This window comes from Lepidochelys olivacea (genome assembly GCF_965140295.1).
Source record: "Lepidochelys olivacea isolate rLepOli2 genome assembly, chromosome: 1".
NCBI lineage: Eukaryota > Metazoa > Chordata > Testudines > Cheloniidae > Lepidochelys > Lepidochelys olivacea.
In genome coordinates this window covers 16,289,603-16,315,680 of record NC_140411.1, presented here as the reverse complement: position 1 = coordinate 16,315,680, position 26,078 = coordinate 16,289,603, and the positions used below count along the sequence as shown (strand labels likewise).

The window sequence follows — 26,078 nt, the reverse complement described above, 5'->3', positions numbered from 1 at the left end:
TGAGTTCCATCGATGCATAAGGCTTCTTTTTATGATTGTACAAGGGTGGAAATACATAATGAGCTAGGTAGAGAGATTAAAAGATTTAAATAATATTTTCACTTAAAACAGTATAATTAAATACAACTTACATTAATATGACATTAATGACATTTGTTAGAATTTTAAATACAAACATTTAGATATCCACAAGTTATGATTTTCATAGTAACCTTAATCCACATTGCACGTATGGGGAAAAATCCTACAGATGCTAGTTGGTCAAAACTTTCATTGTCTACACTACATACTGGGTCTGAGGGCTTGCCTTCACTATTGGGGTAAGTCGACCTAAATTATACTGCTACATGAATAACGTAGCGCAGTGGTTCTCAACTCTGGTCCACCGCTTGTTCAGGGAAAGCCCCTGGCAGGCCGGGCCGGTTTGTTTACCTGCCACGTCTGCAGGTTCGGCCGATCGCCGCTCCCACTGGCTGTGGTTCGCCACTCCAGGCCAATGGGGGCTGCAGAAACCGGCGCGGGCCGAGGGATGTGCTGGTTGCCCTTCCTGCAGCCCCCATTGGCCTGGAGCGGCGAACAGCGGCCAGTGGGAGCTGCAATTGGCCGAACCTGTGGACGCAACAGGTAAACAAACTGGCCCGGCGCGCCAGGGGCTTTCCCTGAACAAGCAGTGTACCACAGTTGAGAACCACTGATGTAGCTGGAGTCAACATAGCTTAGGTTGACTTACCCCGGTGTCATCACGGCGCCACGTCGACGGGAGATGCTCTCCGGTCGATTTGCCTTACTCTTCGCATACCAGGGTCGACGGAGAGGACTCTGCCATTGATTTAGCGGGTCTTCAGTTGCCCCACTAAATCGACCCCTGCTGCATCGAGTGTAGCAGCGACTATCTCCCCATAGTGAAGACCAGCCTTGATTCTCCACCGTCCTGGACTTTATGTAGTCATTTATACCTGGGCAATGTGAATGCAAACTGGATGTAAAATGCTATCATTTTGTATAGGTATCATTTTACACCCAATATGCATTCACTCTGTGCAAGTGTAAATAAATGCACCAGTTGCAAGGCAGTGGAGAATCAAATCTAGTGGTTGCTTGGTCATGTATAAAACATGACTGCTGTTTTTTCCCCCTTAATTTCTTGGCAACATGATGGTTGATTTATAATAGGTGATAGCTAGCTAGCTGATCCAGAGGACATTCCCCATCAAACTGCAGCAATTTTAAGAGTGAGTACAGTTTTGTGCATAAACTACAACTCTTCAGCACCCCATTAATTCACTTGTAGGCTCTAGCCTATTAAAACGGAATTTCTTTGCATTCGTTATATTAAGATTTATTATGACTGAAAGTCTTCTGGATAGGCTCTAGCAACATATACCATCTTTATGCTGAAAGGTGCTATTGGATGCCATCAAATGGGTTTGAGGTGTGGTCTACGCTTAAACATTAGATTAACCTAGTTGTGTTGCTCAGGCTATGAAAAATTTTGCACCGAGTGCGGTAGTTAGGTTGATCTAACCCACACTGTAGATGGTAGATTGAAGGAAGAATTATTCTGTTGACCTAGCTACCACCTCTCAGAGAGATGGATGAACTACATTGATAGAAAAACCTCTTCCATGGATGTAGGAAGCATTAGCTGCAGCACCATGGCTATGTTGCTGTCGTGGCCGTAGTGTAGACACAGCCTGAACCAAAGACTATCAAAGAGTTGTTAAAAATCAATGTGTGTGCCAAGGCCTCTCGAAGGGTGTGTTTTTACAGTGAGACAATTTGTTAACTATTCTCATAGTGAAATTCTAGTGGAGACACAGCTCTATAGTTTTTAACATAATGTAACTAGGCAAGGTCAAACCGAAATGTGGGGTCTAGTGTTGACCTCTGCTAGCTACACTGCAGTAAAAGCTGCCCGTGCCTTGGCTCCATTGGGATTTTATAGCAAAATAGCTAGCAGGTGTCAGTGATCTCTATAAAACCCTACATTTTTTGGCTGTGAAGACATAGCTCCAGACTCAATGGAAGGAGCAACTCCACTAGAGACAGTTACAAAGAATGGAGGACTACCAAAACACAGGGCAAGTCAGAGTGGAGCTGTATGGGCTGAGGGCATTCCCTGATTGCAAACAGAGGGGCTGGGATATTGGTTTTGCAGCCTGTGTGCGCGCTTACAGGCAAAAAGCCTGGAGAAGCAGTTCTGAGCAGGATCCTCAAAGGAAGCAGAGAGATAGCTTCTTGGACATTTAGCTTGCTGGTGTGGCAGAACTGAAGATTTCTGAGCAAGGAAACTGCCTATTATTATTTATGTCTGCCATGTTCATGGAAATGGGACTTTGATGTAATCTTATTTACAAAAATGAACACAAAGACAATAACCTGGCTCATATTGTTGATTTCCCCCCCCTCCTAACAGAAACAGCTCTGCAACACCCCAAGTATTAGCTGCTTGGGCCAAAGGGCAACACTATATTACACATTTTTAGTGTAAAAAAATATAGTTTATAACTGAAGCTCATTCTTATACCTATCCTACAACAGTATAGACAAGCAAGGCTAGATTTTACATAATACAGTTTTTACCTTTCCAAAATACCAGAAAACTAGTTTTGTGGGGATTTTTATTATGAGCCTGTCTCTGTGAGCTCAACTCCTACTGCAGTCAATGCCTGCAAGATCAGATCATATGTAATTAAGCATCTTATGCTATCTGCAAACTGTACCTCTTAAAGCCAAAATTTACTTCCATTTTCCTAATTTAGCTCCCTAACTTTCCCCGCTTCACAAAATAAATAAATATTCAGGAGAGTGTCCCAAATCCCTTTTTTCCTGTCTTTGTTATTTCATTGACTTACCCTTGCTATCGAAACTAAACACATATCACTCTACAAAATCCACAAGGGAAACAGCTGGAGGAGGTAATACAGTTAAGTTTTGGCCCTGATCTCAGCTATCCATAACAGCATCTTGTAAAAGTGTCTGTTACATGAACACAGTAGTTAATTTTGCAAGGTACATGGCAATGCATGACCCTTTGTCTCTGAGGCTCAGATCAAATTCTTAGGCACCAGTAACAACAAAATAATATAAATCCTTCAGATAGCAATTTCCCTCAGTATAGGAAAGAACACAGCTGCATACCCCGAGTGAAGGGATTGGCAGGAAAGCAAGGCTGAAACAATGGTGACAAACTCAATAATTTCCATGGGCAGCACACTGTAAGAGGCACGTGCTCTAAGGCAGGGGTTCTCAACCTTTTTCTTTCTGAAAACGTTGAGAACATGCTGTAAAAACTCCAGGGCCCATCTGTGCCACGACAACTACGGAAACAAAACTGAGCTCTAAGATGTCTGTCTGTCTGTTCGGTGGCTACACTGAACCTTATCTCAGAGCCCCATGTTTTCTCCATATAAAAGCTAGAGCCAGTGTTAGGGAGTAGCAAGCAGGGCAAATGCCGCAAGGGCCCCTGTGAAGCTAAGTTGCTCAGGCTTCTGCTTCAGCCCCGGGTAGTGGGGCTCAGGGCCCTGGACTTCACTCCCATGTGACAGGTTTCAGAGTAGCAGCCGTGTTAGTCTGTATTTGCAAAAAGAAAAGGAGGACTTGTGCCACCTTAGAGATTAACAAATTTATTTGAGCATAAACTCATGTGGTGGGCTTCTGCTTTCTGCCCTGGGCCCAAGCAAGTCTAACATTGGTCCTGAAACCTGCTTGCAGTCCCTGGTTGAGCACCACCACTCTAAGGCATATGGTTTAGAGGGCTGTAGGCACAGATCCTCAAAGGTATTTAGGCTCTTAACTTCCATCAGATCCCTTAGGCTCCTAAATATCTTTAAGGATCTGGGCCTAGAAGTCAAAGCTTCTTCGTAAGGAATATTACTATGAAGAAACAACTTTTTGACCCACTCACACTTTGGCTTTTTGGTTGTTTATTAGAAACCAGTCTAAAGGAAGCTTAATTAATTCTTTATTTTTAGAGAAAAAACATATTTTAAAATGTCTCAAACAATTAAGCTTTTTTCATACTTCTTGGAAGACTCTTCCATAGACTAACCAATTTCCAAGTCAGGACATTTGTCTGATGTTCAGTCTAAATATCTCTTCTTAACTTCAGGTCATTACACCTACAGCACCCTGAACAATCCATGTCCTTCATTGGAATTTACACCTTTCAAATGCTATGGTCACTATACAGAGGTGGATGTAAGCTCCCAGTTCAATGGGTGCATGGCACTGCCCCCTCCTTGCCCCAGCAATGGGGCACCAACCACCTGCAGCAGCACGTTCCCTCTTGGCACTGCAACCCTGATCCAGCACCGTGCTGAAAGGAGGCCTGGGGGAGGATGGGCTGCAGAGTGAGCCCTCCCTGCGCTCACCCCACAGCGTTGGCACCTGTGCTGCTGGGCTGGGCCTGGCTCCCCACTCGAGGCATGGGGACTCTGATGGAGGATTGGTTGGGCCAACCTGAGTGGTGCTGCAACTTCAGGAACCAGGCTGCAATGCCCAGAGCAGGGAGCCAGGCCCAGCCCGACTGGACAAGAGCCACTGCTGCAGGGTTTGCTCTCCAGCATCCCCTTCGGCCCAGGGCTCCCCTCCACACTGGATTTAGGGTTGTGGTGTAGTTGGTACTGCTGTGGGTGATCGGTGCCCGCAGAGCTGGGCCCAGACTCATGGGGCAGGAGTCGCTACTGCAGGATTTCTGTGGGCACCATTGCATCTGTTTGCACCCTAATAGAGCTAAAGCCACCTGTTACCACGTCTATCAACTTCAGATCATTATTTAGCTGAGCTATACATATCATCTCATCCTTCCCCATAATCAAATTTTCCCCTTTGTCTTTTTGGTTACCTTTCTCTAAACTCTCTCCATTTTGTTTCTGACAAGAAGCCCAGATCTGAAATCTGTATTACACATGAAGTCTCAAGAATAGCATAGGAGGATTTACCTCTTTGCTGTGTGATGTGATGCCTCTATTTATGAAGTCCAAAATTACAAAGCTGTTTTTGCACACTCTATTGCATTGCCTACTCAGACATAAAGCACTGTTAAGGCTACTTGATCTCTTGGGAGAAGTCAGTAGGTACATGCAACTACCCACCAAGGTTCAACTCTCAGTATTTTGCAGTTCAAGGGGACAGTAATGATCTTTAATAGCCTGAACAGTCTGGAATCCTATTAGCCGAGGACTGTCCCTCTCAGTTCATCACCTTGGTCACTCTTGCAAATGGCCGTACAGTAGAAGTCTCCAGGAATAGCAGTTTTTTTCACTACTTTGGAATTCACTACCTTTAATGGGCCAACAAAATGAGACATGAAACTTAAGGCATGGCATAGCAATACTTTTTGTTTTGGCTTTTTTTTTTTAAACTTTAATAGGAAAAAAAGGCAAAGACCTTTACATTTTATGGTGCCAAATTCATAACAGCAGGAGTTACTTTCAAGGGAGTACTCCACATTTAAACTGGGCAGGTTACTGGTCCCAATCAAGTTCCTAAAACACACAGGTGGTGCTTGTAACAGTGGGTGGTAGGGCCAAGGGAGAGCTGAGCTTAGACCCCCCCCCCCCAGTGACAGCGAGGGCGTCAGCTGCGGCAGACGATACAGTAATTATAGCTTCTCTGCCTCCAGCATGGGCCTCAGCCCTTCTACAGGGCTAGCTGCATTCTCCAAGCTCAGCCCATCTCCTGCCCATATGAACCTGGACCTCTGGGCCAGGCAGCTGCTGAGAGGCTGCGCTACTCTAGCGGCCTCCCTCCTACCCCAGCCAGGGGCTACTACTACCTTACCACCTTCCCCGACCCTATTCTGCGCATGCGCTCCCCTTTCTGCTCGCTGCACCAGGCGCATGCGCACCGCCAGCCGGGTGGCGGGAACACAGGAGCGCTTTTCCAACACCGGCTCTGTGAGAAAACGCATGCGCACCCCGCATCTCCTCCGGGGTGGCCCGTGCGGCTTGCGGCGCATGCGCGCTACCGCGCTGTCTGGCGCGGGGCACTGTGGGAAGGAGGCGGCTCTGTCCCGGCGGAGGGTGGCGGTGAATCCTCCCGGCCGCTCACAGCAGTGTAGAGCCGCTTCCCCCACCCACCCCCGCGGCCGGAGGGAGCGCGGATTTAAAGGGGCAGAGACCCCGGCACGGGGACCATGCCGAACTTCTGCGCGGCTCCCAACTGCACCCGCAAGAGCACCCAGTCCGACCTGGCCTTCTTCCGCTTCCCCCGGGACCCGGTCAGGTGAGACCCACGGGCGGCCCCGCTCCGGCCAGGCCGCGGCCCCCGCGTGCGGGCCCGGCCCGGCCCGGCCCGGCCGGGAGGAGACCCCGGGAGCGCCCAGCCGGGGCTGCCGCCCTCCCGTTCTGGGGCCGCTCCTCACCTGGGCGCCGGGCCGGGCCCTCCCCGCCAGGCCGCCGTGTGGGCAGGGACGGGCTGGCGCCTGCCCCGCTCGCCTGAGGACTCGGGAGGCCTCGCGCACTGCTCCCGGGGGGCGGGGCCCCAGGCCACCCTCCGCCGGCCCGCGGCTGGGAGGCGGACGGGCTGCTGCGCAGACCCGTCCTGGGGGCGGAGGGGGGGGTGTCTCGGGGAGAGCGCGTGTCTGAAGGAGCCTGGGCGGCGGGGGGGGGGGGGGCAGAGCCGGCGAGCGCTGGGGGTGGATGGAGGGGTGAGGCGGGCAGAGGCCCGGCGTGGGAGTGTGAGGCGGGGGCACGAGAAGTGAGATAAAAACAAGGAGGAGTCCGGGGACGCCTTAAAGACTAACAGACTTACTTGGGCACAAGCTTTCGTGGGTGAAAACCCCACTTCTTTAGCTGCTTGGCGTCAGATCGGAGGGGGAAGGTGATAGTCATGAGCTCCCACGCAAGAGCTCCCGTGTGACAGAGGTAGACACAGGCTCCTTTGTGAAACACAGATACAGGCTCCCCGGAAGCATTTAACTTCATTTAACTCCATAGTCGTGGATCTTGGTACCCGTGGGCTGTGCGTGTCAAAGGCCGATGTTCTGTTTTCTCTAGTCTAAATTTTCACTGATTGGGGTTCTCTCTCTCTTCTTGGTTGCTTGCTTGAGCCTCATTTTCAGAGGAGTTGCAATTCTAGATGATTTCAGTGGGAATTATGGATGCTCAGCACTTCTGAAAATCGGTCCCAGACTGTCCCAAGTTGCGCACTCCATAACTCAAGCACTCGAAGGCAATGGTCACTTTTGAAAATGTGGTTCTAAGGGAAGTTGTCAAACTTGCCCAGTTGAATATGATGCTGTCTATTTAAACTAGGGTGGTCAAAGTGCATTCCACTTGTCATATACAGACTGCAGAATTCTGTAATGCAATTTGGCAAATCTACCCTTTAATATACTGGAAGAGTTGTCTCCTTGAATCAACAGTCCTCTGCCTGCTGAGCGTGCATCATCTCTACAGTCTGCCCCTTGACTCAAGATGGAATAGTGCTTGCTGAGACCCATCATCTCTGCGGACTACACTTTCCTACTAAATTACAAAGCTGGCTGCAATTTCTGCAAAATGGAGGAGATTTGGTGCTGTCTGTTGAGTTGCACTGTTAATTTGCCAGGAGCCATTGTTGCAAGGTCTGGATGATGACAGGTTGAAAAAGCACATGTGCCATACAGCTTTTCATAGAATCATAGAATATCAGGGTTGGAAGGGACCCCTGAAGGTCATCTAGTCCAACCCCCTGCTCGAAGCAGGACCAATTCCCAGTTAAATCATCCCAGCCAGGGCTTTGTCAAGCCTGACCTTAAAAACCTCTAAGAAAGGAGATTCTACCACCTCCCTAGGTAACGTATTCCAGTGTTTCACCACCCTCTTAGTGAAAAAGTTTTTATATATACATACATATATAGTGTGTGTGTGTATATCTTACACATTTTTTGATTGCTGGCTATTGAGTGGCAGTTCGATATGGATACGCTCTGTGTGGCAGTATAGACGTTTTTGAAAAACATACAGTTTACCCTGGATAGTATGCCTGTTAGAAAGTAGTATATGTTAATGTGTTTGAATATATTTCAAATTAACAACACTACCCTTTGCAGTTTTTTTTTCACGTGAAAGTTATCAGTTGTTTGAAGTCCCTTAGAAAAATAAACTATATTGTATCTCAACTGTAATGTGTCACATATCTGTTCCTGTTTAAAGCAGACACATGTATATAAATGCATTAGTTCGCTTTTAAGTTGAAAGCGTTATGTGTATCTTGGTTGCTGCACTTACATCCTTTTTGTACTCAGGTGTAGTGTAGTCATTATAGATATGAACGTAGCTGTAGGTGTTTTGGCACATTCTGTCTTCAGTGCCATAAACTCAGTACTAACTACATTTTATTGCAAATCTGTTTGTTCTAAAATAGCTGATCTTCATGATTTGTGCCTGTTCATCTTGGGTTGTTGTACTGTGCCTAGAAGAAAGAATAATGAGGACAGCTGTCCTCCCATTATGCACAATTATAAGAAAAGGGGCTAAATATTATCGTGATGGGGGGGATTTCCTTTGAGAACTGTGCTCTTTGGAAACATGTAGTATTATAGGCCCCAAATATGCAAAAACTCAGGCATGTGCTTAACTTGACATACTGTGTGTAATCCCACTGAGGTCACAAAGCAAGTCGTCTTCTTGTAAAATTAAGCAAATATATAAGTTTTTTGCATCATCAGGATAATAAGTATTTGAGCTGAGTCTTGATAGTCTAATTGAAAAGTGATAGGAAGAGTCTGGAAAAAGATTTTAGTCTAATACGTTAAAATGACACTGAGTTTTACCATATTTTTAGTGGAGTGTCTATAATTATCCCCTTCATAAGAATATTTGTTTCGTGCTTCACATTTTCCTCTTATCTTCCACTCAATACTTTAGCACTTAAGAAAGGCTTACAACAATTACGTGACCCACTCAGAAAACTGGGAGGTAGGTAGTGTGTCATGCAAGTATTACATAGAGGTAGCTCTCAACAGTTTCTGTTTTTTCTGAAACCTATGCAGTTCTGCTTTGGTCACATTTTTCATTTTAATTATATTTAATATTTATATAGTGCTTCCAAGTCATAGAATCATAGAAATGTAGGGCTGGAAGGGACCTTAAGAGGTCATCTATAGCCCTCTTCCTGAGGCAGGACTAGGTATATCCAGACCATTCCTCCCTTGGAAGTCCTTTTTATAATTATCAAGTAATTAGAATAAATTCATTTTGTTTTATCACTCTCTCTTTTTATTGCTAAAGCAACTTTGTTCAGAGGTTCCCAGATTGGTCTTTAGAGTAGTGGTTTTAAAACTTTTTTAGGGGGGACCCAGTTGAAGAAAATTGTTGATGCCCGTGACCCAACTGAGCTGGGGATGAGAGGTTTGGAGTGTGGGAGGGGCTCAGGGCTGGAGCAGAGGGTTGGGGTGTGGGGATGAGGGCTGCGGGGTGGAGCTGGGAATGAGGGGTTCGGGGTGTGGGAGGGAGCTTTGGGCTGGGGTAGGGGGTCTGGGCTTGGGGTACAGGCTCTGGGGGGAGGCTGGGGATGAGGGGTTTAGGATGCAGGAAGGGGTTCTGGGTTTGGGGGGAGCTCAGGGCTGGGACAGAGGATTGGGGCACAGACTTACCTCTGGTGGCTTCCAGTCAGTGGTGCAGCTGAGGTGCAGAAGCAGGCTTCCCGTCTGTCTTGGCACCGCAAACCGCACTGCACCCCAGAAGCAGCCAGCAACAGGTCCTACTCCTAGGCAGAGGCTCACGAGCGGCTCCGTGCGGCTCTCGCCTGCAGGCACCACCACCCCCAGCTCCCATTGGCCGATTCCCGGCCAGTGGGAGTGCGGATCTGGTGCTCAGAGCGGGGGCAGCACATGGAACCCTGTGGCCCCCCTGCCTAGAAGCCAGACCCGCTGCTGGCTGCTTCCGGGGCTCAGCGCGGTGTCGGAACAGGTAGGCACTAGCCTGCCTTAGCTGAGCAGCACCACTGATGGGACTTTTAACGTCCCAGTTGGCGCTGCTGACCAGAGCTGCTAGGGTCCCTGGGTGCTGAGCAAGGCGACCCAGTGCCTTACATGCAACGACCCAGTACTGAATCGCCACCCGAACTTTGAAAAACAGTGCTTTAGAGCACTTGTTGGCCTCTGCCAGGATGGTTAAAAATCAATGATTTTTCTTTAAAATACAAAAATTTTTTTTTAGTTTAAATTTATAATTTATTCCTTTAAAACTGTTCAAAATGAAATCTGAATTTAATACAAAATAGGTTAAGGCCTAGACTTGTATTCTCTCAAAACATTTAAATAAAAAATAAATAGGCTGAATCCATGAACCTCTATCAAAAACTTTGAGTTAACAGGTGCTTTTCTATATAAAGAAAGAATTGGGGAAAAACATTTAACAGTAGGTCATGCATTCTATTAAGGGCTTGTTTTGTTTTAATAAAAAACACAAAATAGCATATCAGATTATTTAAATTTCAGTTACCATCCTAAAGCAGTTTGATGCAAATTGTGAGTAATGCTGCAAGTTTGTCACGGACTCTGTGACTTCTGCAGTGGCCACTGTGATTGGCTTCGGGGCTGCCCAAGCAGCTCAGACAGCCCCTGGGCCAGTCGCACTGGCCACTGCCTACCCCACCCCAACAGCAGCAGGATGAGTTTGGGTGTGGGAGGAGGTTGAATTTGGGTGTGGGGGTTGAGGTGTGGGCAGGGGTAAAGGCTCTGGGTGGTGCTTACCTCTGGGGGGGCTCCCCTGAAGCAGCAATGTGTCCCTCCTTCAGCTCCTAGCTCTGTGTGCTGCCTCCACCTGCAGGCCCAGCTCCTGTTGGCTGTTGTTCCCGGCCAATGGGAGCTGGCAGAGCTAGGAGCTTAGGGAGGGACATGTTGCCGCTTCCGAGAAGCTGGATAGTGAGCCTGCCAACCCCCACCCCCGAGACTGCCCCCTCCCAGCACCTGTGCTTCCCCTTGGGCCACCCCAGCACCCATGGCACTCCCAAGATTTAGTCAGGGGTATGGTACAAGTCATGGTCAGGTCACAGTAACAGGCCGTGAATTTGTTTACTGCCCGTGACCTGTCCATGACTTTTACTAAAAATACCCATGACTAAAACGTAGCCTTAATTATGAGTAAAAGTATAAGTAAGCAATTTATTATTCACCATTTTCTAAGGTACTAAAAATCTACAGTTAATAAGAATCTGAAAATATTAAGTGATATCATTTTTTAAATGTGTATATAGTTATAGTGTATCCTCTTATGTTGCAAAAAGATGTACTAAATCTAATGTAAAGGTTGTAAATGAACTTGTATTAATGGTTATATCAACCAGTGCGAATGCAACTTTTTTTAGAAAATAACTGAAGTACAAATGGAAAAGATGATTTAAATTGAGGCTTCCACTTGGTGATTTCAATCAATGATGCACCTTGTCTGTGGAGAGCTGACTTGGCAGTTACGACTAGCTCTACTCCATCTTTCCACCTGCGAGAAACAGAACAGGTGGAAAAGGGAGAAGGAATGAAAAGTGAAAGTGGACAGCGTCCTTAATTTAAAAACCTAAGACACTTGCTACTTTAAGACATTTAAAATACATATGTACTTGCTTAACATATATGTAAGCAATGGCTGTAGTTGCTTCAGTAAGGATATTTATGTGATTCCAAATGAGATGGTAGATGATCCATGGGGACAATCTTTCTGATTGTGACTCCTTACTGTTCTTCATAGCAGACACGCTATGGCTTTAGATGAGGTGTAAGCAATAGGAAAAGAAGAACTCCTAAATAAAGGATCCTGTTTTCATGCTAATAAGGCAAGAGAAGCAGAACGGATTGATGTAAGTAAATCAGTTATTTGAATAATTGGCTTTAATCTTGTTTTTGAATTTTGTATTCTTTTTAGTTATTTTTCTAAAGCAAGGTTGATTCTCGGTGGTTGGTAACTGTTAAAACACATTGTCTTGCTTCTAAACATAGCCTTTATACTAAATTTGGTACTACCACCAGTTAACCAGGAGAATAAACTATAGCTGTACATTTAAGCAATTGTATATCTTCACATAAATTTAGTCAAATTAATTCCTCTGAAAATGGCGAATAATACACTTATTTACTAGATAATTATTCTTATAATTTGTGTCAAGCTCTATTTGGATGGAAATTTGGAATTCGGTTGCAAACGCACACAACAAAAATTTGAAAATTGTTTTTGTTTAAATTAAAACTACCTGGGATGTGCTGGATACTTTTTTCTTATTGATCAAAACATGTTTTACATTTAAAATGTATCTGTTTATTAAACAAAGAAAGTAGGCAGTGACTTTAACTGATCGTATCCTCTTACCGCTTGTTCTTAGCTTGTATCCTCTCACAACTAGTTCTTATTTGAAGATTGGAATTGGGGAAAACCAAGCTTTCCTGATCTTTCAACTTCCAATCAGCTTCTTAACTTTCAATTACTTGGTCATTGAATTGAATTAGTTGTGTAAACTGAAATGAAGAAAATATTCTCTCTGCACCCGCAGAAGAGGCTGCTGTCAAAACCTGATTGAGCGCTTCCACAAAATTTTGATACCAAGTGCTTTAGGCAAATATGTATAACTTAACACCATTTTTATTTAATTTAAATGATTTTAATGGATTATGGTAAATTAAGACATAAACAGGTTATTAAAATTTAATTTTAAATCATTTTAAAAAGAAAATTGTTTTAATCTGATTTTTTTATCATTGATTTTTATCCACCCTGTAGAGAAATAATTTATACTTCATCCGTCAATAGAACGTTTCCTAAATAAAATGGTCTTTCACTCTTATGAGATGTCATCAGATACTTAAAAACAATCCTTTTAAAGATCCATGACTGAAGAAAAGGTTCTCAAATCTTAGAGCTAAAAAGACTGGTAATCAAAACAGCAGTGCAAACTCTTGTGGTAGGACTGGTCTTGTTCTGTGCCAATGAAGCACTTACAAAACAAATGCTGCATGATTACAGGTGTACCAGTGACCATCTACGTTTATTTGCTACATGAATTGTCTAGTACCACTTGGTTTAACAGATTTCTGTACTAAGTTACTGATTGCGTTCTTTTGAACTTGAAAGAAAGATTTGCATTTTCTGGCGTCACCTAAAATGTGTGGGTTTTGCCATGTTTCCACAGTGGTATATAAATGAGCTACTTACTGAAAGTATCAGTACGAAATTTCTCCATTCTGTTAAAATAAGCACTTTTTAAAATTAATTGCTGTTTGGGAGATACACTGTCACAGGTATGCTGTGTAGTTACTGGGTGTTTGAGTTCTAGGCTTCTGCTGTGTATTTTTCCTGTTTTGGTTCCTCAGAGTTAGCCTGTTCTATTTGAGACTAAGGTTTTCTCTCCACGGAATAGAGAATGCATCCTTTAAACCTCTTATATCTGAACCAAAAGTTACTGCAGAAGACTGACATCATTCTTCTGACTGAATACAGGATGGGAACAGGATACATTAGTGCTGAAGTGGAAGTAGGCAGTGACTGTAGGATCTGCCACTTCTGCTTCTCTTCACCCCCATACCTCCTGCAAGTCAGTTTATTAAAAGTAGTCTGTGTATAACACCACAGATTGCACATAACATTCCTTTCACATTCTTTACACCTTCCACTGGTATGTCACCGATCTGTTGCACCTACAGCATGTATGAAACTTGAAACTGCTACAGACATTGTGGTCCAAAAAGAGTGCAAGCCTAATTGTCTTTCTCATTCAGCCTAATAAATCTAAGTCTCTTGGGCTCCGTGACAGAAACTTCAAATTTCACATGCACCAAACAGCCAAACTTTTGGACCTCTCATTCTGTAGTTTATAAAGTAGGGTGAGGGTGGAAGGATGAATTAATTGAATCTGGGAGGGTCCTGAGGATAAGAAAAGTCAGCAGAGATAAGGATATTTCTCATTACACTTTGAACTAAAGATCCTTAGCTTGTATGTCATTTTTTTATTAGTTATCTTGCAACATGTTTGTTAATATTTTCCCCTCCTTTCCCCCAGTTTTGCAAAAAGTACACTTTTCTTAACAAGGACTCTGTATTTACTTTTTGAAATTGTCAATTGTAAGTGCAAAGCGGGGATCTGAGGGGTTTTTGTTTTGTTTTTTTTTTTACAGTGGACTGAAGATTTTATTTTTAATAGCTGAATGGATTTCAGTAGTGAATAGACTGAGGTAGGATGCAGTGAATTTTAGTAAAATTGTATATATTTTGTTTGTAAATCTCTACACACTCTTCCTATAACTTTTTGGAGAAGGGAATGTGTCTTCTGTGTTTGTGGGAAGGACAGTCCCATGACCACTGGGGACCAGAATACAAGCAATAACTTTTAAAAAGAGCTCTAGACTAAGTGTGAAATTTGAGCTCCGCTTAAAACTTGTGGGGAGTGGCTAGAAGTTGGATCAGTTGAAGTAAAATTGTCACTGAAAATGAGAGTTGTAATGAAAATTCCTTCTGAGTTACTGCTGTAGTGTCAGCCATAATGCTGTAATTCTATATAGTCATCTGTGGTCCTCTTTGATTTTGTTTAGGTTGGAGCATACATCAGGGAGGAGCTGGTGGATATAGAACAGCTAATTATAGGATTATGATAGTGACCCAGTCATTACTCTTGTATGGGAGTTGTGTAGGTTTTCAGGCATCATATTGTATCTCAAAGGCTGAACATAAGAATGGCCATACTGGGTCAGACCGGTGGTCCATTTAGCCCAGTATCCTGTCTTCCGATAGTGGCCAATGCCAGGTGCTTCAGAGGGAATGAACAGAACAGGTAATAATCAAGTGATCCATTCCCAGGTTCTGGCAAACAGAGGCCAGGGACACTTCAGAGCAGGGGTGGCCAACCTGAGCCTGAGAAGGAGCCAGAATTTACCAGTGTACATGGCCAGAGAGCCACAGTAATACATCAGCAGCCTGCCATCACCTCTCCCACCCGCCAGCAGCCCTGCTGATCAGCACCTCCCTGCACCTCCTGCCCACTGTGATCAACTGTTTCATGGCATCCAGGAGGCTGGGGGTGGCGAGAGGAGAGGGGGGAGGGGACAAGGACCTGTCAGGCTTGCGGGAGGTGGCAGGAGCCTTTGGGGAAGGGGTGGAACGGGGGCAGAGCCGGGGGTTGAGCAGTGAGTACTTCCCAGCACACTGGAAAGTTGGCGCCTGTAGCTCCAGCCCCAGAGTTGGCACCTATGCAAGGAGCCGCATATTAACTTCTGAAGAGCCGCATGTGGGCCACCCCTGCTTCAGAAAAGCATGGTTTGCATGCCTGACTAAACTGGCTAATAGCCATTGGTGGACCTATCCTCCAGGAACTTACTTAGTTCTATTTTGAATCCTATTATAGTCTTAACCTTCACAGCATCCCCTGGCAAAGAGTTCCACAAGTTGACTGTGTGTTGGATGAAAAAATACTTCCTTTTTGTTTGTTTTAAACCTGCTGCCTATTAATTTTATTTGGTGACCCCTAGTTCTTGTGTTAGGAGAAGGAGTAAATAACACTTCCTTATTTACTTTCTCCACACCAATCATGATTTTATAGACCTCTATCATATCCCCCCCTTAGTCATCTCTTTTCCAAGCTGAAAAGTTCCAGTCTTCTGATATGGAAACTGTTCCATAGCCCTAATTTTTGTTGCCCTTCTCTGTACTTTTTCCAGTACATCTTTTTTGAGATGGAGCGACCAAATCTGCACACAGTATTCAAAATGTGGGCGTACCATGGATTTATATAGAGCAGTAGTTCTCAACCAGGGGTCTGGAGCCCACTAGGGGGCCTCAAGCAGATTTCAAGGGGGCCTCCAAGCAGGGCCAGCATTAGACTTGCTGGGGCCCAGGGCAGAAAGCTGAAGTCCCACTGCATGGGGCTGAAGCCCAGGTCCCGGAGCCCCGCCACTTCGCGTTGAAGATGAAGCCTGAATAATGTAGCTTCATGGGGGCCCCTGTGGCATGGGGCCCCAGGCAATTGCCTGGCTTGCTATCCCGTAATGCCACCCTGGCTTTTATATGCAGAAAACCACGTATTGCGGCACAGGTGGGCTGTGGAGTTTTTATGGCATGTTGGGGTAGCCTCAGAAAGAAAAAGGTTGAGAACCCCTGATATCGAGGCAATATGATAGTTGCTGTCGTCTTATCCGTCCCTTTCCTCATGATTCCCAACGTTCTGTTAGATTTTTGACGGCTGCTGCACGTTGAGTGAATGTTTTCAGAGGACTATCCACAGTGACTCCAAGCTCTTTCTTGAGTGGTAACAGCTAATTAGATCCCCATTATTTTATATGTTTAGTTGGGATTATGTTTTCAAATGTGCATTACTTTGCATTTATCAACATTGAATTCCGTCTGCCATTTTGTTGCCCGCTCACCCAGTTTTGTGAGATCCCTTTGTATCTTCGCCATCTGCTTTGGACTTAACTATCTAGAGTAGTTTTGTATCATTTGCAAATTTTGCCACCTCACTGTTTATCCCTTTTTCCAGATCACTTATGAGTATGTTGAACAGCACTGATCCCAGTACAGACCCCTGGGGGATACCACTATTTACCTCTCTCCATTCTGAAAACTGACCATTTATTCCTACCCTTTGTTTCCTATCTTTTAAGCAGTTACTGATCCATGAGCAGACCTTCCCGCTTATCCCATGACAGCTTATCTTGCTGAAGAGCCTTTGGTGAGGCACCTTGTCAAAGGCCTTCTGAAAATCTAAGTACACTATACCCACTGGATCACCCTTGTCCATATGCTTGTTGACCCCCTCAAAGAATTCTAGTAGATCGGCAAGGCATGATTTCCCTTTACAAAAAGCATGTTGACTCTTCCCCAACAAATTATGTTCATTTATGTGCCTGACAATTCTGTTCTTTACTATAGTTTCAACCAATTTGCCTGATACTGATAATTGGCTTCTGTGGTGTCATGCAGTGAAGACTTCATAATACCAATAAGCATATATCTATAGATTATACTCCTTCCATAGAATTCTATTTGTTGGTAGTCAATTTTTTAGAAAATAATAAGATATAATAGCTGCCAGAAATTGTTGATTTAATGACATTTTTCTGAGGCACATGCACAAATGAAATAGCAGATGAGCTTCATTATAACAGGTTTCAGAGTAGCAGCCGTGTTAGTCTGTATTCGCAAAAAGAAAAGGAGGACTTGTGGCACCTTAGAGACTAACCAATTTATTAGCGCATAAGCTTTCGTGAGCTACAGCTCACTTCCTCAGATGCATATCGTGGAAACTGCAGCAGGCTTTATATATACACAGAGAATATGAAACAATACCTATTCCCACCCCACTGTCCTGCTGGTAATAGCTTATCTAAAGTGATTTCCAGCACAAATCCAGGTTTTCTCACCCTCCACCCCCCCACACAAATTCACTCTCCTGCTGGTGATAGCCCATCCAAAGTGACAACTCTTTACACAATGTGCATGACAATCAAGCTGGGCTATTTCCTGCATAAATCCAGGTTCTCACATCCCCCCCACCCCCATACACACAGAAACTCACTCTCCTGCTGGTAGTAATTTTGCACTCAGTCTTGTGCATGTGCTGGTTCAAAAAGTCCTTGGCAAAGACTTGATTAAATATATCCGTTGGGATAAATGGAAAGCCAACTAATACGTTTATATCATTTGCTCCTTGACACGTCTTATGCACAAGAGAAAATACTGTCTTCCAGATTTAAAAGGGGTCTTATTAAGAGCAAGACTTCTTCCAAGCCCTATCATATGTGGCACAAAAGTAAGCAAGGTTCTTGAGATGGCACAAAACCAAACATTTTATAATAAATAAATAAATAAAAATATAAATATAAATATAAAAATAATATAAATATAAATATCTATCTATTGAATCTATCTATTGAATATTTATTTCAAACTGAGATGATTCTCTGGATTGCCTGTCTTCTACTTTAGTGTTCAAAGATCCATTGTAAATGTATAGCTTTGCCCTTGGAGATCACCAACAAGAAAAATACTCTCAATTGTATTTTGTGTCAAAAAATCTACTTTTTAAAAACTTGTCAGATTTATTAAGAGAGGAGGGAAATGGTTTTTCTTCAGGAATAAAATTTTTGCATGTCTTCACTCATGAACAACTGCACAACAAACCATTGTGCTTCTGAGGTGTAGTTAGAAAAATATTGCTTAGAGGAAAAGATTGAAATATTTAAGCATCTGAGGGGGCGTTAAAAGTGAGTAAAAAAAGAAAAGCAAATTTTTACAATGGTTCAAACAGGAACATGTTTGGGGTTCCCCCCCCTTCCTTGTAATTTGACTATAATCCCAAAACCCCACCTGAAAATGAATAAAAAGGCTAATTTCAAACATTAATGTAAAAAAATGTTGTTTATGGTGATTGTCTTAGAAATTATAGGGGGCTTTTTTGTTTAAACTTAAACTATTAAAGTAACTCAAGTTTGGTGTTTCACATGCAGATGTCAGAGGTGGGTGGAGAACTGTCGAAGGGCAGATTTAGAAGATAAAACTCCAGATCAGCTGAACAAGCACTACAGATTATGTGCCAAACACTTTGAGACCTCTATGATATGTAGAAGCGTAAGTAAAGGCAACTAAACCTCTATTTCACATTGTGTAAAATGTACCTAAGTTCATTTTCCTGCTTTAAACATTAACCTTAGGATCAAGAAGTCTTTTTCTACTTTTTTTTTTTTTTAAATAGAGATTCATGTCTTATCAAAGAGAAATTTTTAAAGTGAAGATAACTGTTTCACTCCTAATTTTATGTAGTATCTTTAGCTAACGGAGTGACATCTAAACTGTTCCCATGACCGTGGGAAATAGGATCATGGGTTTCGCAGCAAACTTAAATCTGTGGGCAGAATTCTATTTCTTGATTTTTAGTGCATGAATCATAGAATCATAGGAAAGTAGGGTTGGAAGAGACCTCAGGAGGTCATCTAGTCCAATCCCCTGGTCAAAGCAGGACCAACACCAACTAAATCATCCCAGCCAGGGCTTTGTCAAGTTGGGCCTTAAAAACCTCTAAGGAAGGAGATTCTACCACCTCCCTAGGTAAGCCATTCTAGTGCTTCACCACCCTCCTAGTGAAATAGAGTTTCCTAATATACAACCTAAACCTCCCCCACTGCACTTGAGACCATTGCTTCTTGTTCTGTCATCTGCCACCACTGAGAACAGCCAAGCTCCATCCTCTTTGAAACCCCCCTTCAGGTAGTTGAAGGCTGCTATCAAATCCCCCCCTCACTCTTCTCTTCTGCAGACTAAATAAGCCCAGTTCCCTCAGCCTCTCCTCATAAGTCATGCCCCAGCCCCCTAATCATTTTTGTTGCTCTCCACTGGACTCACTCCAATTTGTCCACATCCCTTCTGAAGTGGGGGGACCAAAACTGGATGCAATACTCCAGATGTGGCCTCGCCAGTGCCAAATAGAGGGGAATAATTACTTCCCTCGATCTGCTGGCAATGCTCCTACTAATACAGCCCAATATGCTGTTGGCCTGCTTGGCAACGAGGGCACACTGCTGACTCATATCCAGCTTCTCATCCACTGTAATCCCCAAGTCCTTTTCTGCAGAACTGCTGCTTAGCCAGTTGATCCCCAGCCTGTAGCAGTGCATGGGATTCTTCCTTCCTAAGTGCAGGACTCTGCACTTGTCCTTGTTGAACCTCATCAGATTTCTTTTGGCCCAATCCTCCAATTTGTCTAGGTCACCCTGGACTCTATCCTTGCCCTCCAGCGTATCTACCTCACCCCACAGCTTAGTGTCATCTGCAGACTTGCTGAGGGCGCAATTAATCCCATCATCCAGATCATTGATAAAGATGTTGAACAAAATCAGCCCCAGGACCGACCCCTGGGGCACTCTGCTTGATATCAGCTGCCAACTAGACATCGAGCCATTGATCTCTACCCGTTGAGCCCAACAATCTAGCCAGCTTTCTGTCCACCTTATAGTCCATTCATCCAATCCATACTTTTTTTAATTTGCTGGCAAGAATACTGTGGGAGATGGTACCAAAAGCTTTGCTAAAGTCAAGATATATCACGTCCACCGCTTTCCCCATATCCACAGAGCCAGTTATCTCATCATAGAGGGCAATCGGGTTGATCAGGCATGACTTGCCCTTGGTGAATCCATGTTGACTGTGCCTGATCACCTTCCTCGCCTCCAAGTGTTTCAAAATGGATTCCTTCAGGACCTGCTCCATGATTTTGCCAGGGGCTGAAGTGAGGCTGACCCATCTGTAGTTCCTCACGTTCTCTTTCTTCCGTTTTTTAAATATGGGCACTATATTTGCCTTTTTCCAATAGTCTGGGACCTCCCCCGATCGCCACGAATTTTCAAGAATAATGGCTAGTGGCGCTGCAATCACAGCAGCCAACTCCCTCAGCACCCTTGGATGCATTAGATCTGGACCCATGGACTTCTGCATGTCCAGCTTTTCTAGATAGTCCTTAACCTGTTCTTTCACCACTGAGGGCTGCTTACCTCCTCTCCATACTGTGTTGCCCAGTGCAGCAGTCTGGGAGCTGACCTTGTCTGTGAAGACCGAGGCAAAAAAAGCTTTGAGTACTTCAGCTTTTTCCACATCATCTGTCATTATGTTGCCTCCCCCATTCAGTAAGGGTCCCACACTTTCTCTGACTACCTTTGTGTTGCTAACATACCTGTAGAAACCCTTCTTGTTACCCTTCGCATCCCTTGCTAGCTGCAACTCCAATTGTGCCTTGGCCTTCCTGATTACACCCCTGCATGTTCTAGCAATATTTTTATACTCCTCCCTAGTCATCTGTCCAAATTTCCACTTCTTGTAAGCTTCCTTTTTGAGTTTAAGCTCACCGAAGATTTCACTGTTAAGCCAAGCTGGTGGCCTGCCATATGTGCTATTCTATGTTTTAAATGGGCTTTCAACCACATAATGTTACTTAATATAAAAATATGCAGGGCAGAGTTTTAGCTCTGGGAGTCAAAGCAGCCAGTGTCCGAGAAAAAACTATTTTAGGGACTAATATGTAATCAAAATTGGAATTTCCTGAAGTTTAGTTTGGATGATTTTTTTTTAAGCAGTAATACATATTTGAGCGTGATCATCTGAATCCAGTTGCTAGCAAAATATAATCAGTTTTGCTAGCTTATGTTTTCTCTGTATAGAATACTGTACTTAAAGAGCATCTGATGCCTTATGCAAAACTATGAAAATATATTCTGTACAGGAAATGTGAGCAGAAAGTTTTTCTTAGTAGAGACATTTGTATGAAAAAACTATGTAGAAGACTTCTGCTACAACTTATTCTGCAATTAAAATCATTTTTTGTTAAAATATTCCACTACAGCATCAAACAATCAAAGCGAAACTATCTGGAAACAGACCAGCCTAGCTTTAATGCCCAAGTAAAGTTCAGAATGACAGACTTCCAAATATAAATGGTAAAATGTAAGCCTAATCTTTGAAATTGTTATTTTTAATAATTTTTGTACTGAGACAGAACATTTTTAAAGGAAATTTCTGATCTAGACATCTTTCTCTTTACAGAGTCCTTACAGAACAGTTTTACGAGATAATGCTGTGCCAACTATATTTGACCTTACAAGTCACTTGAACAATCCACACAGCAGGCACAGAAAGAGAATAAAAGAGTTGGTATGTTTAAATTGAATCTTCTTGTACTAAAGCAGTAAAAGCAAGCAAGTGCAAATAAGAGATGCCCAAATAACAGCAATACTTTGCACTTGTGTACCCTTCTGAGTGTCATTATGAAGACAATATCGTAGTGGGCATTATTGGAAAATTTAAATACTAAAATCTCAAGCTAATATTATAACTACTTATAGAATTAGGGAAAATCTAAGGAAATGAAAATAATAAAACAAAGAAGTGTTGCTCAGAGCTGGTTTAGAAGAAACTTGATACCGATTATGGGTGTATTTCAGAGATTTTTCCACTGAAAATCTTGCAGTATGTGGATTTGCATGATCACCATTTTACCTTCTAACATTTTGAACTAGGCAGAATTCCAGAGTTATGGGTTTATGGTTTTTTTTTTTAAGTTCATTTTTGAACAATAGTGACCACCTTTTTAAATGCTTGAAATCAGAAGTAAGCAGCTTCTGCTGAAATAGCAGATTGCCAATGGCTCCATCGTATGTTTCACAGAGACCTTGTCTGCAGGTTTTGTGTGGCCTAAATGTTTGTGTAACGGAAATTAAGAGCTATAACATTTCTTAATTATAGTGGCATTTGCAAAACATTACAGCTGATTTCTAAAAATTTCTTTATAGTTTTGATAAGCCTACGTAATGATGATCAAATAAATCCTAGCAATTAGAATTGAAAAAGTTCTGCTAGTTAGTACATCTCCCTGCCAGAACAAAATTCTTCCATAAAATTTTCTGGTTCTTTCGAAATTACAACTGTACAATCTTTTTAATGACAGGGCTCCCTCCCACTTACTTTGGGGTACTGTTCCACTATGTGATAGATCAGCACATCTTCAGATAGACTTGACATTATTGCTGTCCCCTCACTGAGATATATCTGAAAACATTCAGATTCTTATGAATGCATAGTAGCTGTCTAATAAGTATTAGGACTCTGAAAACAGCTTTATTTAAAATTTTAGTAGCTAGTCTTGAAGTTCTTCAGCAATTTGAGACCATATGCCAGACAGTATCATAACTTTTTTTTCTTCCCCAAGAGTGAAGATGAAATAAGAACACTGAAGCAGCAAAAGAGTAAGTGGCCAATATATTTAAGTTTGAGTTCGTAGTGATGAATAGACTTTTAGGTATAGCACTAGCTTAGGCAAATAAGGTAGTGTGAAACAAATTATTGTTACCTTGTACAGTAAGGATAGGTAAAACACTTTAATTCTGTTCAAAAATATTACAAATAGTGTCCCACACTGACACTGCTTAATTAAAATGTAAATACTATGGATTTTCCAGTCAGCAATTGTTTAAATATAGTTGTTGTGGGGGAAGTAAATGCTGCAAACTTTCTATATGAAGAAGTCTTAGGCTTGTGATGTCTTTCATTTTGTAGTTGATGAAGCCTTTGAACGGGAACAGGCAAATCAAGAGTTGAATGAGAGCAGTGCTCAGAATACTGTTTCAGAAGAAGGAGGAGAAGAGCAAGAAGAGGAAGTTGTTCCTCTAACGCTGGAAGAGAGGGAAAACAAAGATTACCTTAAATCTTTATTTGAAATTTTGATCCTCATGGGCAAACAAAATATTCCTTTGGATGGCCATAATGCTAATGAACTTCCAGAAGGTATCTTCACCCCAGATAACTTTCAAGCTCTGTTGGAATGCAGAATAAATGCTGGAGATGAAGTTCTGAGAAAACGATTTGAGATGGCTGCAGTAAATCTGGAGTATTGTTCTAAAACTCAACAGAAACAGATGCTTGAGATCTGTGAGAGCTGTGTAAGAGAAGAGACGCTCAGGGAAGTAAGAGACTCCCACTTCTTTTCCATTGTCACTGATGAGGTAGTAGATATAGCCGGTGAGGAACATTTACCAGTGTTGGTGAGGTTTGTTGATGAGTCCCACAATCTGAGAGAAGAATTTGTAGGGTTTTTGCCTTATGAGGCAGATGCTGAAATTTTAGCTGTTAAGTTCCATACAACTATTATTGAAAAATGGGGTCTAAACATGGAGTACTGTCGAGGTCAAGCCTATATTGTCTCCAGTGGATTTGCTTCAAAAATGAAAATTGTAGCTACAAGACTCTTGGAAAAGTATCCACAGGCTGTGTACACGCTCTGTTCCTCTTGTGCTCTAAATGTATGGTTGGCAAAATCAGTCCCTGTTGTTGGAGTTTCTATTGCTCTAGGGATGATAGAAGAAGTTTGTTCATTTTTTAATCAGTCACCACAGTTGTTAGTAGAACTGGACAATATAATCTCTGTTCTTTTTCAGAACAATGAGGAAAAGAGTAATGAACTGAAAGAGATTTGCCATTCTCAGTGGACAGGTAGACACGATACTTTTGAGATTTTAGTGGACCTAATGCAAGCACTCGTACTGTGCTTGGATGGTATAAGCAGTGATGTGTCTGTCAAGTGGAGTAACTTCGTTGTTGGTCGAGCATTTGTACTTTCAAGTGCATTAACAGATTTTGACTTCATCGTCACTGTTGTGGTTCTGAAAAACATTCTGTCTTTTACAAGAGCCTTTGGAAAAAATCTCCAAGGCCAAACATCGGATGTGTTCTTTGCAGCCAGCAGCTTAACAGCAGTGTTGCATTCGCTGAATGAAGTGATGGAGAATATTGAAGTTTATCATGAATTTTGGTTTGAAGAAGCAACAAATTTGGCCACAAAGCTGGATGTACAAATTAAACTCCCTGGAAAATTTCGCAGGGCACAGCAAGGTAATTTGGACTCTGATGTAACATCAGAAAATTACTACAAAGAAGCACTTAGTGTTCCAACTGTAGAGCACATTATTCAGGAATTAAAAGATATATTTTCAGAACAACACCTAAGAGCTCTTAAATGTTTATCTTTAGTGCCCTCAGTCATGGGACAACTAAAATTTAATACATCTGAGGAACATCATGCTGATATGTATAAAAATGACCTACCTAATCCAGATACACTTTGTGCAGAACTTCATTGTTGGAGAATCAAATGGAAGCATAGAGGAAAAGATATAGAGCTTCCAGCTACCATTTATGAAGCGCTTCATTTGCCTGACATAAAGTTTTTCCCTAATGTGTATGCATTGCTTAAAGTTCTGTGCATACTTCCAGTGATGAAAGTGGAGAATGAGAAATATGAAGTAGGACGAAAGCGCTTGAAGGCATACCTGAAGAACACCTTAACAGAACAGAGGTCAAGCAACTTAGCTTTGCTTAACATAAACTTTGATATAAAACATGACTTGGATTTAATGGTGGACACCTACATCAAACTCTATCCAGACAAAGTAGAATTTCAAGAAGACTTTCTTCCCGCAAACAATTCAGAAGTAACTGAAGATGCTTAGAAAAAAAAATCTTTAATCAGTTTGTTGAAACAGTTTTTCTGTTTAGACTTTAACATCAAGAGGAAAAACTATAAAATGTATGTAACCTACTTAATCATTGCAATTGTATTTCCATTTTAGACCTCAGATTGAACAAGCAGTGGCCAGTGACACAAGTTATGTTCTGTTGATCCACATTAAAGTACTATTATGTGAACAAAAACACCTTTGAAAATAAACCAGTGTGCTTCACAAAGACAGTACTCAAACTCTTCGTCTGATTTGACATGACTAGGTGCTCATTTTTGTTGTCATTTTGGAAAAGTAATTTGTGATCACTGTGGATCCTATGGGGTTGTTTCATACTTATGCATAAAAAATGCAGGAAAACAAGGTAGAATGAAATCCATTGCTTACCAGTTACTAGGGTTTTTGGTTTATTTGGAAACTGTTTAAAAATATGGAAATGGTATATATGAATAACTTAGCGGAGAGTGAATTCTTCTATCACAGTCATCACACTGTGGACTGTGTTCTGCACATCAAGTGAATATTAATGAGTGTGAAGGTACGTTAAGGTTTCTGTGGAAGAGCTAGCCTTTCGCAATCACCTGGTTGTATTGTTTACATTCCTTTGTGTGAGCCACACAACTATTTTTTCTTTTTAAGTTTTTAACAAGTATGAATTGAATATTAAATCTAAAATCCTGAAAGATGCTGACTGTAAAAATTATTCCATAAGCATCTGTACTTATTTGTTTTTGTCCTTACTGTTACACACAAGTGTATCTATTGCCTCCATCGTTATTTGTAAACATACCCTGGAAAAATTAGAAATAAGTTTGTTTGTCAAGAAATGACTTGGAAAATATTGCTGTTATTTTTGGCACAAAGTAAACAATTTTGTATAGTTTTATTTCAATCTGAAATAAAATGTGAATTTGCTTTTTTTTTTTTTTTTTTAAAGTAGTCCTGATATTTATTAGTAAAGCAATGTTTCCTGAGGGGGGAGAGTGTTTGTTTGTTTTTTATAAAGTAATTTTTGTCTTATATTGTTCATACAGTTCCATCCAGTGGCATTACATTTAAAATGTTAGATGGGAGTAAATTTCAATTTCTCGTTAGTTTGGGAATGATACATGTAGTA

The 26,078-nt window shown here is 42.4% G+C and overlaps 1 protein-coding gene across 1 annotated transcript; it reads left to right on the top strand.

Moving 5' to 3' along the window:
- The first annotated feature begins 5,765 nt into the window (after positions 1–5,765).
- On the top strand, positions 5,766–25,812 carry THAP12 (THAP domain containing 12). The gene is made up of 5 exons (XM_084616864.1): positions 5,766–6,228; positions 18,413–18,533; positions 21,495–21,602; positions 22,657–22,693; positions 23,004–25,812. The coding sequence occupies exons 1-5, from the start codon at positions 6,140–6,142 to the stop codon at positions 24,950–24,952; spliced, it is 2,304 nt and encodes a 767-aa protein (XP_084472990.1). The 5' UTR covers positions 5,766–6,139; the 3' UTR covers positions 24,953–25,812.
- Positions 25,813–26,078: the final 266 nt, after the last annotated feature.